This window comes from Mus pahari, chromosome 16 (genome assembly GCF_900095145.1).
Source record: "Mus pahari chromosome 16, PAHARI_EIJ_v1.1, whole genome shotgun sequence".
Classification (NCBI taxonomy): domain Eukaryota; kingdom Metazoa; phylum Chordata; class Mammalia; order Rodentia; family Muridae; genus Mus; species Mus pahari.
Window position 1 is genome coordinate 13,023,218 of NC_034605.1, and position 26,552 is coordinate 13,049,769.

Here is a 26,552-nt window from a genome sequence, read left to right on the forward strand (position 1 = left end):
GGAGTCTCTTGAAATTATTCATGGACTAAAATGAATATTCAAGGAGCGATTTTTGTCTGCTAGCTATTGTCTAGAGTGGCTGAAAGGGATGAATGGCTCCCATGGAGGGGTGGTGGTTCATAGCCCCATTTCACAGAGGAGGAGACTGAGGCACAGTTTAGTCAAATGAGTATAAATGGTAGCAGTGAAGCTAAGATTTAAAGTCAACTGTCTCTGTATGTCATCAATCAAAGCTTACTAGTCACTAATGCACCAATCCATGCACAGCCTAATTACTGCCAGTGCTCCCTGGGAGAATTATTTCTTACATAAGAGAAATGCTATGAAAATACTCAGGCCCATAAGGAACTGGAACAAGAAAATATGGAAATGGGGAAGCCACAGAAACAGCACAGTTTTCATGTCCTCCTCTTCACTCATCCCACTGAACTTCAGAGTGAATGCTTTATCAAACCAAACTTATGATGATTAACAATTGATGATTTAAATACAAGGTACCAGAATGGTTGCTGTCTTATGTCAGAATCTGGGAATCAATCATTGAAACCTGGTATATCCCTGAACATATAATGGTTCAACATCATTTTAATTTGCAGGCCACCTTTCTCAACATTACATTCTCTATGTAAGTGTTAACGATTTCTATGGGATATCTTCCTCCCCCCTCCATCCTTTCCTTCCTTCCTTCCTTCCTTCCTTCCTTCCTTCCTTCCTTCCTTCCTTCCTTCCTCCCTCTCTCCCTCTCTCTCATCCCCTCCCTCTCTCCTCCTCACCTTTCTCCCTCCCTCCCTCCCTCTCTCTCTCCTTTCCCACTCTCCTCTCCCCTCCTCTTCTCTCCCTGGTCTGTCCTGTGATTGTTCTTCCTTCAGTGAATCAAACACCAGGAGGATCCCATCTCTATAACACTCAGATGAAACCCTAGCTGTGTTTTGATGCACGTTCCTTTTCCTTGGGATATGAAAGGGAGGTGGAGTGGGATCTGAGCATAACAATCATGTAAACAGACAGAAACGCGGTCTCTGAGTAAACAATCCCTACAGAGCTTGTCTCTGGCACTTAGAAATCTCAGCATATTTCTGAAGTGAAGTCCTGAACAGGGAGAGATCTTTCCCTCTCCAGACAATGAGCATCTTAGTAAGTTCACTAGTTAAAAACTGAGGTTTGAGAAATCGGTCCCTGCGTGCTTTGAGCCTATCAAGTGGTTGCAGCAAGAAGCCTTGACATCCCAGGTAGTCACCCTCCTGTAAACTGCCCCGCTGGACTTCTCCCAGTAAAACCAGTTCCGTGTGATTGTGGCTTCCTCTGAAACCTTTCTTTCTCCTGGGCGGCTCCATCCATCCAAATGGGAGCTGAGTTTGCAAGCTACCAGAGGCGGTGGAGCTGGTGCTGCTGATGTCAGAGCCTGAAGACAGTTGTGATTGGATCTAATTAGACTTTGCGGCAGCAAATAGACGAGCTCCCTGCGTGATTGGCTTTAAAGTGGATGGTGCCAAACAACTCGCAGAGGCGCAAAAGTAGCAGCCCTGCTTCTGGAGCCCAGACGAGGAGGAGAGAGCTCCAGGGCGCTCAGGACGCGCGGGAGAATCTTTCCCAGAGCTTTCTGCCTAAGGAAGGGTTCAGCTTCCCAGCGAGCACCCGAGGCTTTCAGCTCATCCGGAATCAAGGGACGGGGCAATTATTATAGAGAAGGTGCTTGCTGAGGAGACCAGTCCTAAAAAGTGAGCCTGATACTTGATTTGCAAAACCAGAAACACTCCCGACTGCGGCCGCAGCAGCAACACTAAGAAAGGTGAAATTGCTGAAGGACCGGCTCATCTCTGGGTCTCCCGACTGGCATGGCATCTGTCCTGGGGAGTGGCAGAGGGTCTGGAGGGCTAAGCAGTCAACTCAAATGCAAGTCCAAGAGGAGGAGGAGGAGGAGGTCCAAGAGGAAAGGTAAGAAGCTCGCTCTGCGAGCGCTCTGCTGGTGCCCGCTGCAACTCTCCCCTGTCTCTCCCCCTCGTCCTTCCTCAGATCTCCTGGCTGCTTATAGGTTTTCTCCTGTCTCCACTTTAGGATGCTTCTGGGATGTCCACATTGAGTAGGGCACTTGTGAGTTCAAATCTTTTTGTAAATAGCCTGGGGGCTTTCCTCAAGCCAGGAAATTACAGCGAGCCAGCCAGCTGCTCAGCGGAAAATGTTTGGCAGGAGGCACTGAGAAGAGAGCAGAGAGGGCTGAGCTGAGGAGCATCAGTCCTCTGATGCTTGTATCCTGGGTGCCACCGTCCCTACAGGAGACCCAAGGCTGGCACTTAGACACACTTGGAGCCAACCTTATCACAGGGTGCCAAAAGAAACACTCGTTTAAGCCAACACACATAAAAAAGGGAAAGAGCTCTCGCCCCAGTTCCTCCCATCCAAATTGTCTCAGAGGAAAAAGAGGGCAAAACCCTGGCAATTGCCTTCCCAAATTGATTGGCTTTTTTTTTCCTTAGTGAGATACCCAGTGGCCATGTAAACACGGGCATAGACAAAGAGGACAAGGCACGTCCTTGCAGAAATTACTGCCTAAAAAGAAACGAATGCTGTATCTTATTGGTAGCAAATAAGAAAGAAAATTACATCTTGCAAACCAGAAAAGGAGAGGGAACCGGGTGGCAGGTTGCAGCTGACAAACTCAGGCGGAGCCTTGTTACTGATATTGCTGGAAATGAGCTTCACATAACTTAGTCAATGTCACCAAGAGCGCAGGGCTTCCACACAAGGATTTGTGTCAAATTAGCAATTCCTCCAGCGTGGTAAGCAGTGCCCTAGAATGCATCTTTAGCCCATATGCACAGAAGGATAAAGGATGATTCCAAAGCTATCCCTTCTTTCTCAGAGAGGAGCTTGCATTGATGCTAGTTCCTTGTGAGTTTGTGGAAGTTCAGTGTTCTTACCAGTATCTGAGAGGTGTTTTGGTTTTCTCTAAGTGTTCGTAGTGTTATGCAGAGCAGACACAACTTAGCGAGTTGACTTTCTAAAATTGTGCTCATGCAAGATACACTGTAAGACCGGGTAGATGTACTAACCCTCTTAGAATATCTGTCTATAGATTAGATATGTTAGCGAGCCTAAGATAAGTTTCTTCTAGATTGTTTCCTAAGTGTTTGTTAACTGTTCCTGAGTCCCATATGATTCCTAGTAGCACAAATTAATAGAAACATAAAACTCTGAAGCAAACAGTCCTTGATTATAGTCACACACCAGAATTCCTGAGAGGAAAGGAGACGTAACACCTGTCTTAGAGTGTTTCAGGACCTTTGATTTCAAAGGGGCTGATTTTATAATTGTACTTCAGTTCCTAAACAGCTCTAATGTATACTTGATGCTTACTTTGTTATCTGAAAACATTTTGAAATGGACTTACTGATTTCTTCTATGCCTATGTGCCATTGACTGAAAATGGCAGGGATATTAAGGAAGCCATGCTTTCAACAGTTTGACAATGAATAACACTTTTAAAGAAGTAAGAAAAAAATGTCTTTATACTTCGGATGTTTGTTTATGTCTCCTAATTTTTTTAATGGTCTGCTTAGCTATTTAGAACCAAGCAAATGCAGCAGTATTTATAATAACACAATTTATAGAAATGTAAGCTAAAGGAAATTCTCATCTTTCTTCATTTTCTTTACCATGAAGTATCAGGCATACCACCTTAATATTTATTTTGGAAGGTAATAAAAAGAAACCCAAAAAAGTCTTCATTTACTATAAACTGAGCCATGACAGCCCAAAGAAAAATTTTTTACAGCGAGTATTTGTATCCTTAGAAATTTTGACTTTAGGAAAGCTTCAAGTTTTCATAACAAAGGCAATAGGTAAGCATATACCAGTCTCTATTGTGTGTAGACCTGTACTTAAGTGGCCTTTTCTGTGGCACCTGTCAACAGCTATTGTGGTAGGAAAGTAAAATTAAACTGTTAAATATTCGCTTTTACTGGCAAAGTTAACAATGTAGATATACATGATCAAATGAATAAATAAATAAAAGCTAGCATACTCAGTCATAGGAGAGAGCAATTGCTTTTTACATCTCCCAGGAAAAGATAAGCTTGTATGTAATATCTTGTATGACAAATGTATGTTTCTTCTACTCCATGAAGAGCAATGATGTCTTTCAATTTTATCTTAATGCTCATATATCTTCACCGAGATGGAATGGCATAGCATCGAGTTTTAAGCCTAACCAACATGAAGGACCACACATGCATGGGAGATAATTAAGGAATTCTAGGGAGGCCATTAAGTAGCAAGTGAAGATGCTGACTATAAAACCATTCTCACACGTTAATAAATATGTTACTAATGTATTAAACAAGTTAATAAATAGAATCATGATAAGTGTGCATATGCTTGGATGTTTCCTGCTCATCTGCCAGTCAAGCTCCATTTTAAAAAGTGAACCATAGCATCAGTTGGTCAGTGTGCTGGAGGATCTTTATTTTCTATGTGTAGACTTAAAAGGTGTCTTGGGTCGAGTATGCTATCCAACAGTCTACGCCCTAAACTAAAACACTCTAGCTACAGGCTAACTTTGGTAATGATAGGATGTGATTATTGGTAAGCTCAATCCATCATCTTGGAAATGGGGTGATTTCTTTCACAGGTTAGGTTTCTGTCACTGTACTACACAAGAAGTAATGCGTATCTTTAAAGATCTAAAACCAGAGAAACTTAGTCACAGAACATGCCTCCCAGGGTCACCTAGCAGAAGCCCATGTTTCTCTGCAAGGAAAAAACTTTAAAGATGATTCTTGTCTTCTTTTGTTGAGACCTCGTATCATTCATCTTTGCATGGCCTCCATGGGGGTTGTTTTCAGTTAGGATTTTCTTTAGAAATCATATCTAAGTGGTTTACACTGCCTGGACAAATGGGAAGCACACACCGGCAAAATAAAAGTACACTGAGAAGGACCGTCAAAACATCTCATGTTTATACATGTGTCAATCTAGGGCCTGAACCCATTTGATGTGTAGAATATATCTGTTTCTTTCCTCCTTCAGTATCAATTAGAGACTTTAGCAAGATGATGGGTAATGAGGACCATCTCCTGCCATCACTAACCACTGGAGTATTGCCTTCAGTAGGAAATGGAGAGGGCTCAAAGATTGGACATATTTCATAATTCTTGGTAGAATGATTATAAATAATTTCATCTATACAGTGCTTTATAGAGAATAATGCTGCTGGCATTAGAAAATAACAATGTGTAAATACTGCAAAAGCACTCATTGAAACCTCAAAAAAATAAAGGTTAAGATCCAAAGCTTTTTGTTCATTTTTATTAGCAGCAGTCCATTGCAGGTAGTCCAAGAGGGGTACCTCCTAAAATCAGTGTAGTTCATAAAAATAAATCAGTAAAAAATTTAACCCCTAACCATAGACTGTCAGGATAATAATTTTGATTAATTTCATAACTACACCTTGGCATTCTTCTGTATTGAAATGGCACACATTTGTGTGTGTGTGTATATGTGTGTGTTGTGCATCTGTTTTTCCTTTTGTTGTTGTTGTTAGTGTATTTCCCCAAAAAAGCTACTCTCTGGCCTGAAATTATTTTTTTTAATTTTTCAAATAGAATATTTAAAGATATAACCCATTATTATATACAAATATTTAAAATGACTGAAGTGTCTGAGAATTTAAAACAAAAATCTCGCTTTTTACACAGACTTATTGATACCCATTCAAGGTAAACTGAAGGACACGATTTGTAGCAAGAAGTATCCATCGCCCAACAACTAGGAAAGGACTTTAGGGAAGTGTCCAAACGGTATGCAAACACTTACTTATTTGACTGAGTTGATCATTTACAGACAATGGCTCATTCTCTGGAGCACCTAACAGCAGCTAAAAAGTTGTCTAGAAATTGAGCTATTGTTCCAGGGTGCTTGGGTGTCCAGATCTTTAGGAGGAACTGGGTGTGATTTTTGGAAGCAACCCCACAAGGCAGATCCACGAAAGTAAATTGGGAATCTCAGCAAGGTGGTGTGGAGCGGAGCAGCCCGAGAACGCTGTGAGATGCAAATAAAAAGTTGGCAAAGGGGACACAGTAAGTGGAGCAGATGGATGGCAGACGCCAGCTTGTTGTGAAATGAAATTCCATGAAAAATTAATGAAATAGAAAGATTGCGCACTGGATGAGGGTGCAGCGGCCGTGTTGCTCTCCATCCCCGGTGATGCTTTAGTAATCTGTGTGGCTGTCATCTCAACGGAGAAAAGACAGCCCGTCTACACCACTGGCTCTTATCTCGCTCGCTGACAGCTCAAGAGGAAAGACTGGATTCCAGGATAAAAATCAAATTGATTAAACCAACCGTTAGGCAGGATCTAATTGCATGAGGGGGTTTTCTCCTTTTCTCTTTCTCTCTCACTTTTTAAAATTTATATCAGAGCTTCTGGTTTCTAGTGACCCATGTAATAAGAGTAATTTGAAATTGCTTCAAGGGCGTTAGATATGATGAGTGAGCTTGAATTTAGAATAAAAGTATAAGATTCGTGTATTCTTATCTAAATAGCGGCAGTAGGGTTATTGACAAAAAGCTATCTCAGAGGAGTATTATATAAAGAAATGCAGAGTGAGAGACTGTAATTTTTGAGACATAGAAAGGTAACATATTATGAAAGCACTGTGTTTAATTGAAAACATATATGTGCATATGTGTATGTTACTGTGGGGGGGAGTGTGTGTACATTGCTATGTATGTGTATGTGTGTATCTAGACAGGAAAGACTAGAAACATTGGATCAATTTTATATCCTTCTGTATCTTTTTCTAACAATCCTATAAAATGTAAGTCAGAATTTTTATAACAGAAACTGTTTAAAAAGACCCTAGGAATGAAAAAAATTAAATCACTCATCTCTTTGAAATTTATAAATTTTATTTCTAAACAGATGTTGCTGTGACCAATCTGGGTGCTAATGACTTGCAAACAAGATTTGTAAAAGGGCAGATTTTCTTATCATGAACAAGATATTAAAAGCACTTAACCAGCTTGAAAAAATAAATAAATCACATTCCAAGTGAGCCATGAAAATCATGACTGTCCTTTGCAAAATAGTTCAACTATTGAATGTTAACACTTTCCATGTGATTTTCTGTGAGCACAAAATAATTTGAAAAAAAAAAAAAAAGCCTGAGAAAATAAAGGTAAGACAGCAGTGCCCGCTGGCTGAGGCTCTGACAATTCTGATTCTTGGTGCTTGGGTTTGTAGATAACATGAATCTAAATTAACCCCTAGTTTTCAATTAAATTATTTCCTTCGCTCAGAGGAATATAGGATGTAAATTCTTGATTGTTTAAATATAATCATTTATTTATAGCTGTTAATATATTATAGTTCACCTAATATGCCAATATCAATAGAACAACATGGCTTTCAAAATTTGAAGAAATCGGGGCTGGGGGAAATTCCTTTTAAATTTTGGATACACATAAGTTTGAAAGTGTTCTTGGGAGACCTTAAAAAGGGCCAATGAAAAGGTGCCTTCAGGATTTAAAAACCTGCAGACAGACCTGTGTTTCTACTGATGTCTCTTGCCAGTCTGGAACCAAGACATCCCTGTTTAGTGATTAAGGTTCAGGTTTTCCTTTCTGTTTTTATTTTAGTTAGAAGGAAGAAAGGTTGAGGGCTGTTGTGTCTGGCTGCTTGGATGACTTGGAGTAAAGTGAAAAGTGCAGTTCTAAGCTCTAAATCTGCAGCTGAAAACATATGAGAGGATCCAGTTTCCCAGGAACCACATCCAAGAATCAGCTACCTATGAGCTGATTTGCTTGGCTTTTAAGGGAATTTTAGTTTCTCAGACGTGAATGTGGCCACGTGCAGAACAGCAGACTTTCTTTTCTGGAGAACTGTGTATCTTATAATAAAGAGTTAATGGAGTTACCTGGGCCCTCTCTATCCATGCAGGGTATTTGATTACCTTTTATTTTAGTTATAGATATTGAAAATGAAAGGCAGAAGCATAATTCAACTTTATTCTTTTATTGACTTTGACTAAATTCCACTTGTGTCTGGTTTCTTGATAGAGAGTAGTTAGTAATTGCCCCTCTGTGTTATGAAATGCAATAAATATTAGAATTTATTATCACCTTGCTAAATTATAAAAAAAACAAATAGTTAATAGTGCTTTTAATTTTTCAAAATAACAAACAGGTTATATATTTTTATGTTTATATGAAGGACATAAAAATAATATTATTCCCGAGTAAGAAGTCGTGTCTGATATAGGAAACCTTCCTAAAAACAAAGAAAAGTAATATTTGTCTTTAAAATTGAAAGAAAATACAATATAAGCCCAGGCAATGTTATGCTTAAATGTCTTAGAGATGAGAATTGAAAGCTTTTCTTAAACTCTGTATACTTCTAAATCCTGAGACTGAGGGTGCATTTGCCAATCTGCTTCCAATGTAAAGGACAATTAGAACAGTCATGTTTGCTTAAGTGCTAATCATTCCAATGTGAGCACTCTACCTTAAACCTCCCCATGCCTTGTAAAAGCAAATGTTCCTGCATCAACACAGGAAGATCTGTAACGTAACGTGGGTACCAGGAAGCAATGGTTCAGGACCTGCTTCTTACACTGAAACTCCAACTACAATGAGGTTACAGCACTGCCACTGGACATTTTACATGAGTTCAACATCAGAGACCAGGGTTTTTTTTCCTGTGGCTGTTGTTATCACCATTCAAATGATAATAAATAAAACTATTCATAATATACTCCTAAACTCTCTTCTCTGAAGTCTTGAGTAGGTGGAGTGAATGTAATCTTGAAATGATCATCATAACACTTTGAGATGAATTCCTGTGGAGTGCTTTTAAACACCTTACCCATGGTGTGCTTCGGATAATTTTATAGATTTAATTAATCTTGGCTGCTCCGTTTGTTGGATACCAGATCTCTGGTTTTTGTTTCCTACTGCCTTATCATTTTATAATGTCTTACATGATTTCAAAACTATGTCTTCTCATGTGGTATTAAAATAAGATGGAGATTATGGGGACTCATTTCTCTATCATCTGAGCCTATCTTCCATTGAAAATAATAATCCCGGTCAAATTCCTTCTTAGGGTTAGGTTGAAACAAAAATGGGAAGGCTACTGTTTCTAAAAGCCATTATCAGCTAGGGCAAAACACATGCTTTGGATTTCTATAATTGCTTGAAAAAAAAAATCAACTGTACTGCTCCAAACATATTGCAAATGTATTTGAGGATAAATGCAATATTCCTTAAAAGTTTAATTGCATTCTTCTGAATGCAATTTAATAAACATGACAGAAATGTCAGCAAAATAGATTTTGACCTCCTCCAAACCCCAAGTCTAGCCGGGCTCACTCATCCCTGTCTGTAACAGATGCTGAGCTCACATTGGGCCCGCGGTTGTGAAAATAGCTGTGGCCTTAAAGGAGAAGCCCACCCTCTCGATATCAGGCTGAGCTGTAGGCTAAGAACCAAAATGTAAAGTCTCTAAAACACGCGCGCACACACACACACACACACACACACACACACACACACACACACAACTGTTCCTAAAGTTTATACAAATGAGAAGGATGAGAAAATAAATTATTTAAAATCAGTACCTTTTCCTAATCCTTAGGTAAACAGAAGCACTGAAATATGTATCTGTGCTTCACAAATAAAAAAAAAAAAATACAACAGTTAGAACCTGAAGGAAAAGCAGACGTCTAGGTTCAACTAGAACTCTAGCAGAAAGTGACATGTAAGCCCAGTGTATGTGGTTAAAGCACTTTTAAAAAATAATTAAATAAACCTATCTTTCAAATTTTCTCCCCAAAGAAAAATCACGCTGCTGCAAAAATTATTTGTTAAACATGTGGACGAAATAATAGGAAGTGACAAACATGTGAAAAACCTCTGAGATGGTAGCACAGGAAATACACTAGCTTAGACAGCCCTCACTACATGCACACATTAAATGATACCATCCTTAAAGATAGCTCTGATGTGTGATAATACATTACTTCAATGTGAATATACCACTCCATTCTAGAGTGAGCAAATGGGTACATATTGAAATTGAGAGATATATTTTTATGACTAAGCACATAGGTAGAAAGTTCCTTTATTATTAAGGTGAACAAATTTAAGTGTGCATGCATATTATTTTGTATGATCAGCAGAGTTTTAAATCCACGTCTTCATTTTGTGAAAACTGAATCATGACATGGCTTTTGTGTGTAGCTAATGAATAGAATTCAAGTCATTAAACTGTGTGCTTGTGTGCTTTGTGTAGACTGCTAATATATTCATGTGGAATAGAGAAATGCCAGGCTCAAGATTTAAAATACAATAAGTATTTATTGAAATCTTGAATATTAAAATGTTAAAAGACTTGTCTACTTCTGAAACATCAGCCATCTATTAAGGAATTCTGAAAGAAATCGTATGGCAAAATAAAATCCTGGCTACATGTGAGGGTATAAACACTTTGAGAGGTAGTGGAGAAAAGGTGCTGGTTTGTGGTTGAAGTTTGTAATTCTGAGGAAAATACTAATTGCTTAATTGCAAAAGTTCCAGGGAATCAACAATTGAAATTTCCCCATGTGCATACTTTGCATGAAGTAAAGCAAATCTTCTTGTCTTTGCCACTAATAAAAATATTCCAACTTCCAACATCATAAAAGGAAACAACACACTTGTACAAAAGGGGTTTAATGGAGTACAAAGGACACACACACAAAGGAGAGATGGAAGGAATAATTTAGAGGCTTCTTTTTCCTAAGTTTGATCAAAGTTCACCTCACTTGCTTTTTAATTTATGTAGCTTTTAATGCACACAGATACGTGATTTTAAAATATGAGCCAACCTATTCAATTCCATTGCTTGAAGAACTGCCAAATTTCACCTTAAACAATACCAACATGTTATAAGAAATAAATTGGTACATTTTTATTAATCTACATATTTATTAAAGTATAAATATATCTCCATCTCCTAGTATGGAGTAGTCTAAATACTACCAAGATCCAATAAGTAATGCTTTTTCTGTAAGTTTATATTACATGTCAGGATACAAATACAACTGTGTCAAATGAAAGTGGGGGTGACTGTAACCCTTTATGACCTCACACAATGTTACATTTTATAATACTTATAACAAGGATATGCTCAACATACATTTAAATGTTCCTTATATATAACAGTCCTGTGTATAATGAGCATACACAATGAGTTTATAAAATCAAAACCCACCAATAGAATGAGTCGCTTGCATTTCCTTTATTTCAAATAAAACTTCCTTACAAAAATAAGCTACCAAAATATAACATTGCCACTCTTTCTATGGTGGCAAAACATAAAAGAGACTCATTCACTAGGAGGAGCTGCAGAATTGGCTCAGAGGTTAAGATCACTGCCTGCTCTTTCAGAGAACCTGGGTTCAACTCTCAGCATCCACATGGCCCCTCACAGCCATTTGTGACCAGACTCTGAAGGGATTCAACAATGCTTTCTGGCTTCCAGGGGCACACACACACACATGTTACACAGAAGAAAAAAGAAACCATACACATAATTATTTTAAAATTTAAAAGACACTGGAAAAATTATGTCAGTTTTGAAATAATACATGGGAGGGGTTCAAAGGAGGGACTGGCTGTAGGAGAGGGGGCGTCAAACCTGTTGGAACATGTTGCATTTCTGTTTAATTGAAACATATTTTTAAAAAGAATTTCTAAGAGGAATAATCAGGAAATAAAACATTTTCTACCAAGATCTGTGTTCAGATCTGTGAGTTATAAGAGCTTATGGGAGGGAGAGATCAGTGAGGTTTTGCAGGATCCCTTCCATCATACACTTTTGAGACAATGAATCGAAGATAGAATACACTGTTCAGATCCTAGGTGTATGAAGAGGTGTGAAGGTGGAATGATGGTGTGGCTACCATCTTCTTCATGATCCTTCAACAATGGGCATCCTGATGTGCTCCTTTGTGTACTCTGGACTTAACAAAGTGATATCATTGTGTACTGTCAATGCATATTTCTTGTAGAATTAACTCATGTTTAGATTGCACATTTATAGATGGCTCTGTCTCCTTTATATTAGAATGGGGTTACATAACTCTGGAGTTTATCCACCCAACAGACATTTGTTAGACCCTTTTATTTTGTCAGTCACATGATAAATAGTAGAGATTAAACAATATAAGCTCTGAAAACTTCCCCAAACAGTCAGAAATCAAATCCCAGTGTGTTCTGCCTTCTCTGTCATTTAGGTGGAAGAGATATTTTATAAAACTCCCCTCTCTGAAAACGTGGGAGGCACACATCTATTGTTAGCTGAATTAGTCCCCAAATGATTGGCATGCTCATTGCTCATCTGTATTCTCATGCAATAAATGAAGTGAAACCATCAGACCCAACCAAAGAACCCTAAGTCTTTCTCTGAGAGCCTTCTTAGACAGTGCCCTTGCTGTCACACTGGAGCTCTCAACCCTGCTTCATTTATCCTGCTTCCAGCCCTAGCCCCTGTCATCTCTGTAAGGAGGTAGGTCCTCACTCCCAGATACACAGCTACACCCTACCTCCTATGCCAGTGGCCAGTGACTCAACTTCCCGCTCTAAAATGGTCCAGGCAGTGACCCAGTCTAACCCACCCTGCTTGCAGGTGAACCTGTGCACCAGCAACTGCAATAACACAAAATCCTAGCACCAAACCAAAGAGAATTACTTAAATTGCAGCCCTTGCTTGCAGTATGGCCTGGCAAACTCTGCATGCACGAGCCGGATAGCTCTTCCATGAGGTGAGGTTATTTAAAGTGAAATTCAAACCTATCTGTCTAGTGCATCTATATAATCAACAAAGGTGTTGGCTCCCCCCCCCCATTTCTACTCAATATGTCAATATATCAATGGGCCAATAACTAAGATACAATACAATATAATATGTTGTGAAAAAAGATGACATTCATGGATTCCATCCTATTTCTAGCTAAATAGATTGCTTCTTGTTCTCTTTTCATTATATACCTGCCATTTACCTATCTCTCTACAACCTATCTTTTCTTTATATAATAAGCAGGAGATGCATATAGAACCCACTCACAAAATTTAGTACGAGATGATGAAACTCTTTAGTAGGTCTTACGAACTTTAGCTACAGTACAACTACAGCAGGCATGCCTGAGTATTCACTTATAATTGTACTGGGATGTTTCAAATTTTGAGTGATATAGAAGCAAAAATTGTAGTGATGAAATTGAAATTAAACAATGTATTGGGTATTATTCGCTATTTGTAAATATGTCTTCAAATAAATAATACATTGTTCACAATTTGGGTATTAGCCCCAATGCCTGTTTATGATGGATGCACTTCATATTAATTCTTATGTGTCTCAAGAAATGGCACTTCCTCTTCTCACACTTGGAGGTTGGCTCTACTGTCCCTGTTCTAGCTGGTTTGCTCTTCAAACACCGAAGATGGCGTGGCTCCTGTCCTTAAAGGGATGCTCCCTCATATCAAAGCTCTTATCACCAGTGTGAAATACACCTGTGATGGAGAACATGCAAATTTCATACAGGAATGCCCTGAGATTATCTTCCAGGCTGATAGCACTTTTCTTTCATCTATACATCTCTTCTGTGTTGCCCTACCAAACCATTCCCTCTTTGAGCTGTCCTGGCTTTCTCTTTCCTGGATCCATAGGACCCACTGAGATGTTTTCTCTATGACTCTAAACCAGTAGTTTGTGAGTTGTTCTAATATAATTGGCAAGACAGAATAATGTCCTAGTCTGGACTCATTACAAAAACAGAACCAAGACTCTTAATAACAGTAAACAGGACACACACACACAAAACAAAACAAAACAAACAAACAAACAAAAAAACAGAAAACAAAGACCATGGTAGTAAATTAATTTTAAAACTATGAATTACTATTTTAAGTAGAGAGTTTTCACATTATCACAGCACAGAAAAGTATACTAAACAGAAGAGGGGGAGCTGGGGAAATGGTTTTGAATTTAAGAATATTTGCTAATATTCCAGAGGACCTGACTTTGGTTCTTGAGACCCACGTTAGGTGGCTCACAACCTCTGTGATTCCAGTTACAGATAATCAAAGGCCCTCTTCTGGCTTCTTTGGGCACCTGTACACATGTGGTATAGTCTCTCTCTCTCTCTCTCTCTCTCTCTCTCTCTCTCTCTCTCTCTCTCTCTCCCTCCCTCCGTCCCTCCCTCCCTCCCTCCCTCTTTTGCCCCCTCTCTTGTAGAGAACAAAAATTCATAAAATTAGAAACATTTATTTTCAAAATGTTAAACTAGCCTTAGAGATCAATGCATACAAGAAAGCCCACATTGTAAAATGTTGAGACTTTTTTTTTTTTTTTTTTTTTTACTATTCATCTGAAGTTTTATTTCATTAGCTGATAAAATCAGCAAGATGCTGTTTGGTTGTTAAGCAGCCTATAGCTTCTTTTAATATTTATTTAACATTTACATTTTCCTGAGTTTAGGATCTCTTACTTAATTCTCCCAATGAGGCTATCAGGGAGTGATATGAGCTATCTTAATTTTGCAGAGAAAGAAAATGTGCAGAAATGAAAAACACATGTGCTTCAGACCACACTTTCAGGAAATGGCTACTTCAGGCACCATGACTATCCTCCATCTCATTAATGACACTCTGACTTACCGAAATATCTGCTGCCCCTTTCCTGGGTTAAGTATTGTTCTCCCCACAGAGGACCCAAAGGGGTATTCCCCACGTTTTATTAATGTGTATGTGTGTCTGCCTCTATATATGTATGTATTCCTCATGCATGGGGATGCAGTATTATGTCCCCTGGAATAAGAGTTGTAGCTGATTGTGAGCCTCCAAATATAGTCCTGGAACCTAGGTCATCTGCAGAAGGAGCAAGTCTACTAATCATTGAGCAACCTCTGCAGCCTGAGTTCCCTACTTTTACATGGAATGTCCCTCATCAATTCTTTCTTTATTCCCTGGGACCCCAAGCTTTTCAAAGACCCTAGAAGAAACAAGTAACAGAATGAACTCAAGAAAAGTAGAAAAGATGTTGTAGTAAATCTCCAACCCCAAAAGGACCGTATAAAAACACACAACTCAGTTATAGTATTTATAAGCTGTACTCCTAGATTGGGCAGATTTGTTATTGTATTATTCTATTCCCCAGATATGAGATCTCTTATTACTTGAGGCTTCTCCAGGTCATGTGGTTCTTTTCTATCTTTCTCCCACTTCCTCTTCCTCTGTCTTTTTCCTCTCTCCTTCCCTACTCTTCCCCCACTTCTATTGCCCAGTAATAGTCTCCAGCCTTTATTTGAGCAGTTAAAATAGGGAGAAGGTTCTCATGAAATCACCTGTGTATGTGATCACTTGAGTACCTGAGGGGGTACCTCATCAGGACAGCCCCTCTCTAGGAAGCAGAATTAACATCAGAATACAAACAGCACCAGGGCAAAAGAGACATCAAAACCTGCTGCTACTATTTCATGGACCCTTTCAGGTCATCTCTGTGCTGTTCACAGGAGGATGCTTAGTGGTTGCATGCTGAGCATCTTGGGGACGCTATATCCTAAGAATTTAATATACTTAACATTTGATGATGAAGTGAGCTGGCAGAAGATATGCCGTTTCAAAGTGAAAAAAGACTTTCATCTGGTAGTGAGTTTATCATTCCACACAAAAGACCAGATAACAGCTTTTGCAATTATAAAAATTAACCTGTCAAGACCTGTTCACCTTCTGGTGATCTGTCATCTTGGCATAAACATGACTTCAGCCATAGAGATCATAACAAAACCACATGATTCTTATTGGGAAATATATATATATATATATATATATATATATATATATATATATATATATATATATATATATATATATATATATATTCTTAGAGATGATGCTATCTACTGTAAGGGCTGGAAATTTTCCTCTGCTATACAACATCTTTGCGTATTAAGTATAGTAGGATTTGACACATAATAGTGTGGTATATATATTGAACAATTCAACTCCTCAAACACCCTGTTTCTAAATGCTGTTATATACTGAACACAACATGATAGAACACTTAAGTACATATTTTGGGAGTACATTGATTGTCATTGCTATTCTTGTCAACTTGACTACATCTGGGATTAACTAAACCCCAAGTGGCTGGGTACGCCTGGGAGGGAGTTTTTCTTAATTAAATAACTTGAAGTGGAAGACCCACCTTTCGTTTGTTATCTTTTGATGTGGGACAATGTATTTTTAATGTCTGCTACAACTTATGGCAGCAGCTGAAATAAAGAGCACAGAAGATGGAGGTTCTTGTAATTTGCCTGCTAGCCTCACTAGCACTGGCAAGCCCGTTGTTAAACTGGCATTAGAGCCTACTCTTTTGGATTTCAGCATCTACTGAAGATCAGCTGAGACATCCACCTTCATTGACTAAACAACTCTGAATTCTTAAGCTGTCTATTGGCAGACCACCATTGTTAAACCAGCTGGCTCACAGGCACTCTACTAAGTAATTCTATTATTTTTTCTTCCTATAGATCTAGAGAACCATGATTTACAAACTACTTCATTCATAGCAAGCAGAATGTCACCATTCTGTCACTTTGGAGACAATTACTAGACAGTAAAGTCAGTTGTCTTATCAGAACCCTTTCCAGAAACATTACCTCTACCTCTTAAGATCTATAGATTCTGTTTTCAGCTCTTTAAACATCCCTTATAGATAAGCCTCCAGGGATATGAAATTTTTGTAGAACTGAATTAACACCAGATTGCATTTAACAGTGTCCAGATTTTTTTTTTCCTTGATGAGTCTGTCACATTCATGGCCACAGAACGGGATGGTGCACAACATGTAACTTTTATTTTTTATTATGTTCTGTCTGATTTTCTCATCTCTCTGGCTTCTCTGAAGTTCCCCATTGTTAGCTAATAGTGGTGGGAGTTGCCAGCATTCTGAAATGAGCTATCAATCACATCGTAAGTGAAGGGGGGTAAGGTTTTGTTTCCTTACAATAGCTTGCTTTCTTCAACAAATAGAATTATTCTCGTGTGTTATTTTTTTATATAAAAAGAAATTTAAAACATGAATGGTGACATTTTTGTATTACAGGTAAGAAAACTGTGACTAGGGAATGAAAGTTACTATTTTAGAAAGCTAGATAGGAAAATTATCTGACTTGCGCTTGCCACAAAAACATGAGAGTGTAAGTTCAGATCCCTGAAGATCTCTGGCTGACAGGTGCAGTGAGTCAATGAGAGACCTGTTCTGGGGGGGGGGGGGGGGGGGGGGGGGGGGGGGGGGGGGGGGGGGGGGGGGGGGGGGGGGGGGGGGGGGGGGGGACGGGGCTCTGGTCTCCACACCCATCCACATACAATTACCTAAAAAAGGCCCTGGCATGTGATTAAACACAGACATACAGGGGACTACCAGAAAAGCACAGGTCCCTGAAAGGCTAAGTCTCCTGGTGTAAAGATACACAGAATTCAGGAAAGAATAACCTCAGAGCAATAAAGTTAATTGTTATTTAAGAGACTCCTGTGGGGACTTTTCAGTGTTATTTCAAACAACTGTCTCATAAGCAACATGTCACTAATGGCTAGCACATACAGATGTAAGGTAAAGGGCTTTGGAGCAGAGTTTTTGTATTTCTCTTTCCAAGAAGAATTTTGAAGTATGTCAACCAAGTTTACATGGCCTTACCCGTCGTGTATGTGGTGTATGTATGTGCTTGTGTTTGTAGTTGTGCCTATATTTATATATGCATCCATTAATGTACACCTTCCCTGAGCCTTCTCTTCCCCAGGTAACATCAGTCATGTAATGTTCTGACTTAAAGATTGAAGAGAGATTTTATATATTGCTGAACTAAACTCATACACACAAGCCTCATTCTTTTTCAGTATCATTACAAAAGGTATATTGAATTTCAAAATAATTATTAATCACATCTCACATAAGTAATTCAAATAGTAAAAAAGCAGAGTTACATATTTCAAACCTATAATAAAATTAATAAACAAAAGGAAATCAATATGCTATAAATATATTCATAACACACAGAGAAACACACATACACATATACATACACACACCGTACATAAGAAATGTCTGGATGAATCCAGTGCTGTCAAACAATTCAGCTAATAGTTTTCTATTGAATTAAAGTATGTTATTTGCTCAGCAAAAATCAGCATCCAATGTCAAATACCATGTGTATAGTTATCAAATTTAAATAGATATTTTCATTATCATTCATTTAAATTTATAGCAAAACCCCCATTACCGTGTGAATGTATGTCTCTGATGCTTACGTGCAGTAAATTTTTCACCCACTTTGATGCATAAACAATAAGCTTAGTGATTCAGTTTCCTAGATTATGTTTATTCTGTTTTTATGCTAGCAATACAAAGACAAAATCAAAATGAAGTTCTCAGTAGACACATGTCGATAAACATACATGCCCTGCTTCAAATGTAGTTAGTAAATAAACAATACTTAAAGATAAACCAGATGCAGAATTGTCAAATCGGACATTTGAACTTGGGTGTGTGCTACGCCAAGGAAAATAGGTTAAATCATTGAGCACATCCTATAATAGAGCCTGTGTGCTCACCAAATAACCAGGGGATATCATCCATTCTCAGTAGAATACATGCAACTCCATTACATACAAATTAACTGAAATGGCTTTCTCCATCTGTTCAAACCTTATTTATAAACTTGTTTTACATAAACACTCACAGGTAGGCTTTTCTGGGTTTTGAATTTTCTGTAGGGGTGTTTTATTTATAATAAATCGAGGAATGTCAATCTCGATCCCCACAAATGGAAATATGAAAGGTCTTCATGCCTCTGAGCTAACCAAGTAGACAGAGTTGGTCTCTTTAGGTCACTGCCTGAGCCTCTTATGTGGAGGTGCAGGAACCTCCTGGCTCAGAGCTGGGAAAAAAGATTCTTGAGTGTGGGCTAAAGGGTAAGTTGTATTAACTTGAGCTCCAGATCTCAGTACAGTGCAATATGCAAGCATCAGGCTACCAGTATCTGTATTGGACTGTATTGAACTGAGCTTGTATGTGGCATTCAACATGTCTGGCTGCAATAGATTTTGTTAGTTTCTAATCTAGTGTGATAGCAATGCATACAAATTGTCTAGCATCCATCTCTCAATAATTGCACAGGATTGGTGTCGAAACTCCATTTGATACTTGGGTCCTTTACACAGAGTGGCACAAGATTTGCATAGACCCTCGGCACATACTCCTGTCTACTTTAAATCTCATCTAGATTACCTATAGGAACAAAATCACTGTAAATGCTATGTACATAGTTGTTATAATGAACTATTGGAGAACTACCAACTACGTTTTCTGTATAAATTAAGAATAAGTATGATTTTTATAAATATTTCAGGTCTGTGGTCATTAGAATCCATGGATGAGAGAGTTTTGGATATGGAGGACAAATGTATACTAAACGCCAGTATGATAACGTGGCAACTGACATTCAGCAAAAGCTATTTTATGCTGTAAACTTAACACTGAGTGTGAGCATGTTTGTGTGCACATGAATGTATATGTATATATGTGTGTTCATATGAGTGTGTGTGTGTGTGTGTGTGATTGCACTCCATATTCTACATTTAGGTGGACCAGAGCCAGGTTATATTAAAAATGGCACTGGTAAATTTGAAAGTAGGTTGATATTTTCATTTTAATGCCTGTTTTCTGACAATATAGTGGATTAAATTATATGACCACAAACTCTTATTTCTTTGACTTCACCTCCTACAAAGTTTAGGGTTGTTTTCCTCTCACGGTCACCACTTGTGTTCAAAGTAATATTTCATCTACAGAGTCTTGATAATAAGGGGTTAATTACTCTCTTGAAACCATAAAGATCATTCTTTTTGCTGAGATCTCTTGGAGCCCATGAAGGCCAAACCTATGGGCTTGAAATTGAGGCACTTTAATTAATCTCTCCATTCAAATAAGGACTAATTGTTTTTAATTGCTCAGTGCATTGTTCTCTTATAAGGTCACACAACTGTGTTGATTCTTTTGAAGTTGTTTTGGTCAAAGAAATAGGAACCAGGCATCTATTTGATGGAACACAAATAGATGTGTCCCCAAAGAAGGAGCTATGAAAATACCCAAGGAGCTAAAGGGGTCGGCAACCCTATAGGAGGATCAACAATATAAACTAACCAGCACCCCCCTCAGAACTGTGCCTCTAGTTGCTTATGTAGCAGAGGATGGCCTAGTCAGCCATCAATGGGAGGAAAGGCCCTTGGTCTTGTGAAGATCATATGCTGCAGTACAGGGGAATGCCAGGGCCAGGAAGCAGGAGTGGGTGGGTGGGAGAGCAGGGCAGGGGGAGGGTATGGGGGACTTTCAGGATAGCATTTGAAATGTAAATGAAGAAAATATCTAATAAAAATGGAAAAAAGGAAAAAGAAAAGAAATAGGAACCACTGAGTGGATCAGGTTCACTGTAGTTTTAAAGTGATATATGCTTTAGTTTCTGATGACCTTTCAACAGAAGTAACCAAGGTATCACACACATCCGAGTTTATAAACAAGCAATAATTATACTCTTCATCTATATATCCTTCCCTCATCTTCTTCAGGAATGATTCAAGTGCTGCCCCAGATGAACAACCTCCTTTCACCAAAAGTTTCATAGCCTATCTTAGTAAATTCTTCTTTGCGTATACCTGCGGGGTGGGATTTACAAGGACTAATGCCTGTGGGTTCATTCATTATGATCTGGGATTGACAGAGAAGCACATGGCATTTCCCGTATCTCAGAAATAGTTTTATAAGTTCATTAGCTCCTTTTCTCATCTCTGTGATGCAATACCTAAAAGAAATGACTTAAGGGAGAAAGAATTATGTTTGCTCACAGTTCAAGTGATAAATCCCTCATGGTTGGGAAGTTGGGATTGTGGGGTCAACTCTGAGGTAGTAGGAGGATTTAATCTTACATCTCAAGAATCACAGAAGTAGAAATAATGGAACACCAGTGCTTGGCACATCTTTTTTCTTACCATTTTTATTCAATTCAGGAACCTAAGCCATGAGACAGTACTACCAACATTGAGGGGCATTCTTATCAGTTAATCTCTTTGGAACCCCCACCCCCTACAAATTCTCCCCTAAGCCCATTCTCATTCTTACCCTAGGTATTTCTTTAAGAGATGACATTGACAGTCAAATTAACCATCACACCATTCAATTACATATTCTAATTTAAGATAAGGCTCAACACAAGATTTTGTTTTAGTAGTTGTTTATGAAAAACAATTGCTAAAACAAATATCAAATACATGGTAAAACCTTTTGGTTCTGTGGAAATTTATTTATTTATTTAAAGTGTTTTGTATGAATGTTGCATTAAATGGAAGTAAAAAGAAGATGGTGAGATTCCCAAATTGGGGAACAACTTGTGGGCTACCTTTGTCTCTGATAATCTAAAGGTACTGGGGATTCATGGGAAAATAGGCTAATAAAATCTAAGCTTTCAAGGAAAAAAATATATATGGTTATAGAAACAAGGAATATACTTTCACTATGTAATCAAAATTAATTTCAATGTGTTTTTTTGTTATGAGGCAAATGAGATTGAAAACAAATGCACAGAACACAGACCCTTTGCTTCAAAAACCTTGTATTTCTCCAAGTGTGAACCTTGGGTGCAAGCTAAAAGACAAAAGCTTCGAGTCATCCTGGGAGTGAAAAGGGTCGAATGCTTATTGGTGGAAACTGGTGACATGTATGTATATTAAACAGGCTGAGATCAACCATACATGGAGTTGATTTTGTCAGACCCCCCCCCAACAACCCCTCCTCCCCGCCTGCTCTAACAGATGTTTAGAGCACTTACATTCTGCATTCTCCTGATACTTTCTCCCTGTCTTGTTCCTTTCCTGGGGTGTTGCACTCTTTTGTAATGGGCAAAACAGAGTCAGATCCAGCCCAAAACTAGCTGTGGAACTCCATCATGAACTCACATAAAGGCATGGAATGAAAGGAACAAGAGGAGTCTTGGTGTGGGACTGAGGGTACACTGTCCTTCTAGTGTTCCAAAACTGATGTGATATGTGTGTAACGCAAATGAGCAGCAGTCTGTTCAACTAGAAGAGGAAAATAGACGTTCTTGATTATTCTTCCTAGTCCTAACCTAGGAATGGAGCAAAAAATCCAGGCCTAAAGTCAAGGGACTAGAAGAAATATAATTTTTATATAAACTGTCGCTCTTATCCCAGCTTCATGATTTGGGCCTAAAGCAAGCATCACTGTTGTTCTTGAGTGTACAAAGTTTTTATTAATGTTTATATAAGCTAAGACCCTTCATTGCTTTTGTTTCTTTCTGGTTGTAACTTTCTTTCCTTCCTTCCCTCCCTTTTTCTCTCCATCCCTTTCCTTCCTTCATTCTTTCCTTCCTTCCTTTCATCCACCATCTTTCCTTTCCTCATTAACACTGTTCTGTGTATGAATTTGGCATCTCTGCTTCATACTTTTAAATTCTCATTAAAATATAATATAGTACTTTTAGATATGTTAATTTTTAAATTCTATTTTGCAAGTGAAATTTTCAGGTACCACCAAATTTCATCTTCAAAGCCAATTTAGTCTGCATGTGTGTTGAGAGAGGCTAATATCTTTTCCCAAATCAGAATATAGAAATGGCCATTGGGGCATCAGAGATCTTTATTAGGGACTCAGCTCTGAGGCTGAGCATCAGGTCACACAGAAGAAGATAAGATTTGTGTGCCACTAGTCAGAATCATGTCACTGAGGATGCTTAGCTACCTCCCTGGATCTCCAGAGCTACCCCTTGTTCAGATGGCCCAACCTCATGACACAAAGGACAGTTGTTAATACCCATCCTTATCACATATTCACAGGCCTGTGGCTTCTGCCCCAGAGTTCCTCTAAGAAATGAGTCAATCTGTCTACAAATAGAAGGAACCCAAAACACTGACAGAAAGTAAAAAAATAAAAACATCCAAACCAAAGTCTAGGTAGAGGCAAAAAAAAAAAAAAAAAAAAATAAAATTTTGACAAAATTTTGATGCCAGATTAAAAATGGCAGTTCATATCTGCAATCCCAGCATATTGGATAACTAGACAGGAAGGTTGTTATGAATTCAAGGTCAACCTGAACTAGACAGTGAGACCTACCTCAAAAACACAAAATACGCACAACCACAACCAACTGATGTCTTGGTGCTTCGCTTCCTATTTTATGAAACTGGGAGGGGCTAAGGAGATGGTTCAGTCCCTAGCATATTTGCCAAGCAAATATGAAAAACTAAGTTTTGATTTCTAGCACCTGTTTAAAACTCTGGATATGGAGGCCTTTTCCATATAAAGCCCAGTGTTGGTAAGGTAGAGACAGGCAGATTTCTGGAGCTCATTGGTCAACTAATCTATCCTGCTTGGTCAGCGCCACAGCAAGTGACAGACGCTGTCTCAAAAGAAATTAGGTAGGAAGACACCACCTATGACCTATACAGACATGTGCACACATGTGCACCAAAGCGCGTGCACACACACACACACACACACACACACACACACACTCATAACCACATGTACAGATCACACACCGTGCAAACACAAAACACACATACACACATACAAACAACAGAATGAAAAGGAGAGAGAAGAAGAAGAAGAGAGAGAAAGAGAGAAAGAGAGAGATAGACAAAGAGACAGAGAGGAGGAGGGAGGGAAAGGTAGAGAGAGAAAATTATTTGTGAGTAAAATAAAATGAACAAGTTTGGAAGAATATTGTCTTGAGGAGCACTTGTAATCCCGTAAGTTCCTGTGAATTAAGCATACAGTTTATTGTTAGCCAAGGAACATGCAAACTTTAGGAATTTTTCAGGACTTTTATTCTTGCACATATTCTCCATGGTAGCTCCTTGATATTCATAAGAGATATACCCTCAGAGATTTAAGAATGCTAAATCTGCCAAGAGTTTTATAGTGTGCCATTTCTCCCACAGAATAGAATAAAATTTCCAAATGGACTTCTATGTAAGGTGTACTTATTTTAAAGGAGAGTTTGAGATATTATGACTTATATAAACTTAAAAGGTTTTTCTGGAGATGTCTCAGAAATAAGGCATGGTGGTTATCTCTGAGGAAGTGAAGCATATTGTATTCTCCATGCTTAATTCAACCTTAAATTTTTGTGGGTTGGATGACACGTGAGAATATTGCTAAACATTAATGTTCATGAGACAATAGCCATTAGAAAATTCTTAGATCATCCACTAGTAGGTACAGACATTTTTGTTCCATAATGGAATTTGATACTAAGTAATTGGTGTTAAATTTTCAATTTGTCTGTGCTATGTATTTTCTTTCTAGAAATTATAATATTTTTAGAAATTTTAGCACCTGCATCCTGAAAGTTTTAGAACATTCTGGTCTTCATGAAGAGAACAAACCTTGTATTATTCAACAGAAAGAACTAATTTTGTTTTTTGTTTTGTTTTCCCGACAGCATTTTAACCTAGGCTATTTCAAACAGAGTAGAGCAGGACAGCCTAAAAGAAGCATAGGGATAACCAACCTGGCTCCTGGCTCTGTTGCTGGAAATAACGGGACAAGATTACAAGATTGTCAGGCCTAACCTGAAATAAAGATTAGCATTAAAGGCAGTTTAGTTTCTCCTACCTGTGAAGTGGAAACTTTCCTGTTTTGGAAAGCAGTTTAGACATTGTTTTGGAGGGGCAAAACATGAAGGATTGTTTAGCTGAAATGAACAGGGTAGAAGTCTAAGACAGACTCCTGAAGGAATGTTTCCTGAAGCAGATACAGGAGACATGATGTTCTTCTAAAGCAAGCATGAAAAAACACAAGTGATGAAAGATTGTACGCTAACAACATGCATGCATTGGTACACTTTACATGGCATAGCTGAGCTGCATTTGTTCAGATTCCATAGAGAGAAATGCATGGAGATAATTCTTGTCCTGTACAGCAGTTTTCCTGCAGCTTCTGAGAATTTGATCTCTTGGTCAGAGAATTCACCCGAGATAGAAGCCAAGCTCAGCCTCCATCACTATCTGTGAAATCCTTTTTATACTCTCTCCAAACATCACCTGTCCTCCATGGGTCCTGCTTCGCCACAGGCTGAGCTTGGCTTCTTTATAGATCTATCTCTACGATGGTTATGAGACTCAAGTATTTGCTGACCTTTGCTTCACTGAGAGAGGCACAGCAAAGAAATTCTCCNTGAATTCCTCTTGGTCTGTCTTGCTGATTCCAGCCCAGGCTGAGACCTAGCTGTCTCTAGTGAGGAGTGCCATCACTGCTGTTTTGTTGGCTAACAAGACTCTACTGAACTGGATGGATAGTGTATCCATGAAGTAGTCGCGAGTGACTGAGCTGCAGCTTCAGACCAGTGAACTCTACTGCNGATTTCCAGACAACACAGACTGAAATTGTTTAAAAACCCTTTCTAAACAGGTCCACTTCCTCTCTAATCCTTTCTTTCCCACTCTATCTAGTGGGAGGTGGGATAAAAGGGAAGATAAAGTATTTAAGAATCATCATTAAAAATCAGCATTTTAAAAAAAAAAAAAAAAAAAGAAATTTTAGCACCTTCTTTGTGGTTGTCCTTTGCTGTGATGGATAAATGATTATCAGAATGATGGTAATTTTCTAATGATTTAGAATGTGAATTGCCTTCGTAACTAGGAAGCCAAAAGGTTGGCTAGCCTGGGTCCGGAGCAGGAGAGTCTTACAGGATATCACACAGTACACTGAATTATGACACAGGAGCCAGGTTGTTCCCTAGTCGGGGTTCTCCTAGCTTATTTTCAGTAGTTGTTGGAAAGAATGGCAGCAGGACTGGGACATTTACTTTGCTATACAGTCACCTGGCTCACAGTCTTTTTGGAAACTTCTAGCAACTTCTGGCTTTTCCAGCTCTAGCAGTCTTCTTTCCATGGTCAGACATGTTTTTATGATTGTTCATTGAACATTAAGAATTTAAGTTTAAACTTGAGAATAATCATTAGTATACAGTATTATTCTCAAGACATTTAAAACATAACAGGACAAATCAGGGCATGGAGAAGTGAGTTTTAAGCTACTATCTCAGTCACCATGATGGTTGGATTTAATTGTCTGTCTGACTCTGGAATGTCCTATGGACATGTCTCTGGAGGAAGGGGTGGGGGTGGCTATTAACGTTACATCAATTAAGGAAGGAAGACTGACACACTGGGACCATACTGATGGAGGACATTCTGCATAAGAATGGAGAAAGTGAGCTAAGCACTGACATGCATGCACTATTTAATTTTTGGTTTTGGGTATGTACTGGCTAGTTTTGTGTCAACTTGACACAGCTGGAGTTATCACAGAGAAAGGAGCTTTAGATGGGGAAATGCCCCCATGAGATCCAGCTGTGGGGCATTTTCTCAATTAGTGATCAAGAGGGAGAGGCCCCTTGTGGGTGGGACCATCTCTGGATCTATAAGAGAGCAGGCTG

The 26,552-nt window shown here is 38.6% G+C and overlaps 1 protein-coding gene across 2 annotated transcripts in view; it reads left to right on the forward strand.

The window, feature by feature from the left end:
- The first annotated feature begins 1,497 nt into the window (after window positions 1–1,497).
- Window positions 1,498–26,552, forward strand: part of Adarb2 (adenosine deaminase RNA specific B2 (inactive)) — a 531,509-nt gene continuing 506,454 nt past the window's right edge. For both annotated transcript variants that reach the window (XM_021215573.2, XM_021215571.2), the window contains exon 1: window positions 1,498–1,935. In XM_021215573.2, the coding sequence (XP_021071232.1) occupies window positions 1,836–1,935 (100 nt within the window). In that variant the 5' untranslated portion in view covers window positions 1,498–1,835. The remainder of the gene's footprint in view (window positions 1,936–26,552) is intronic.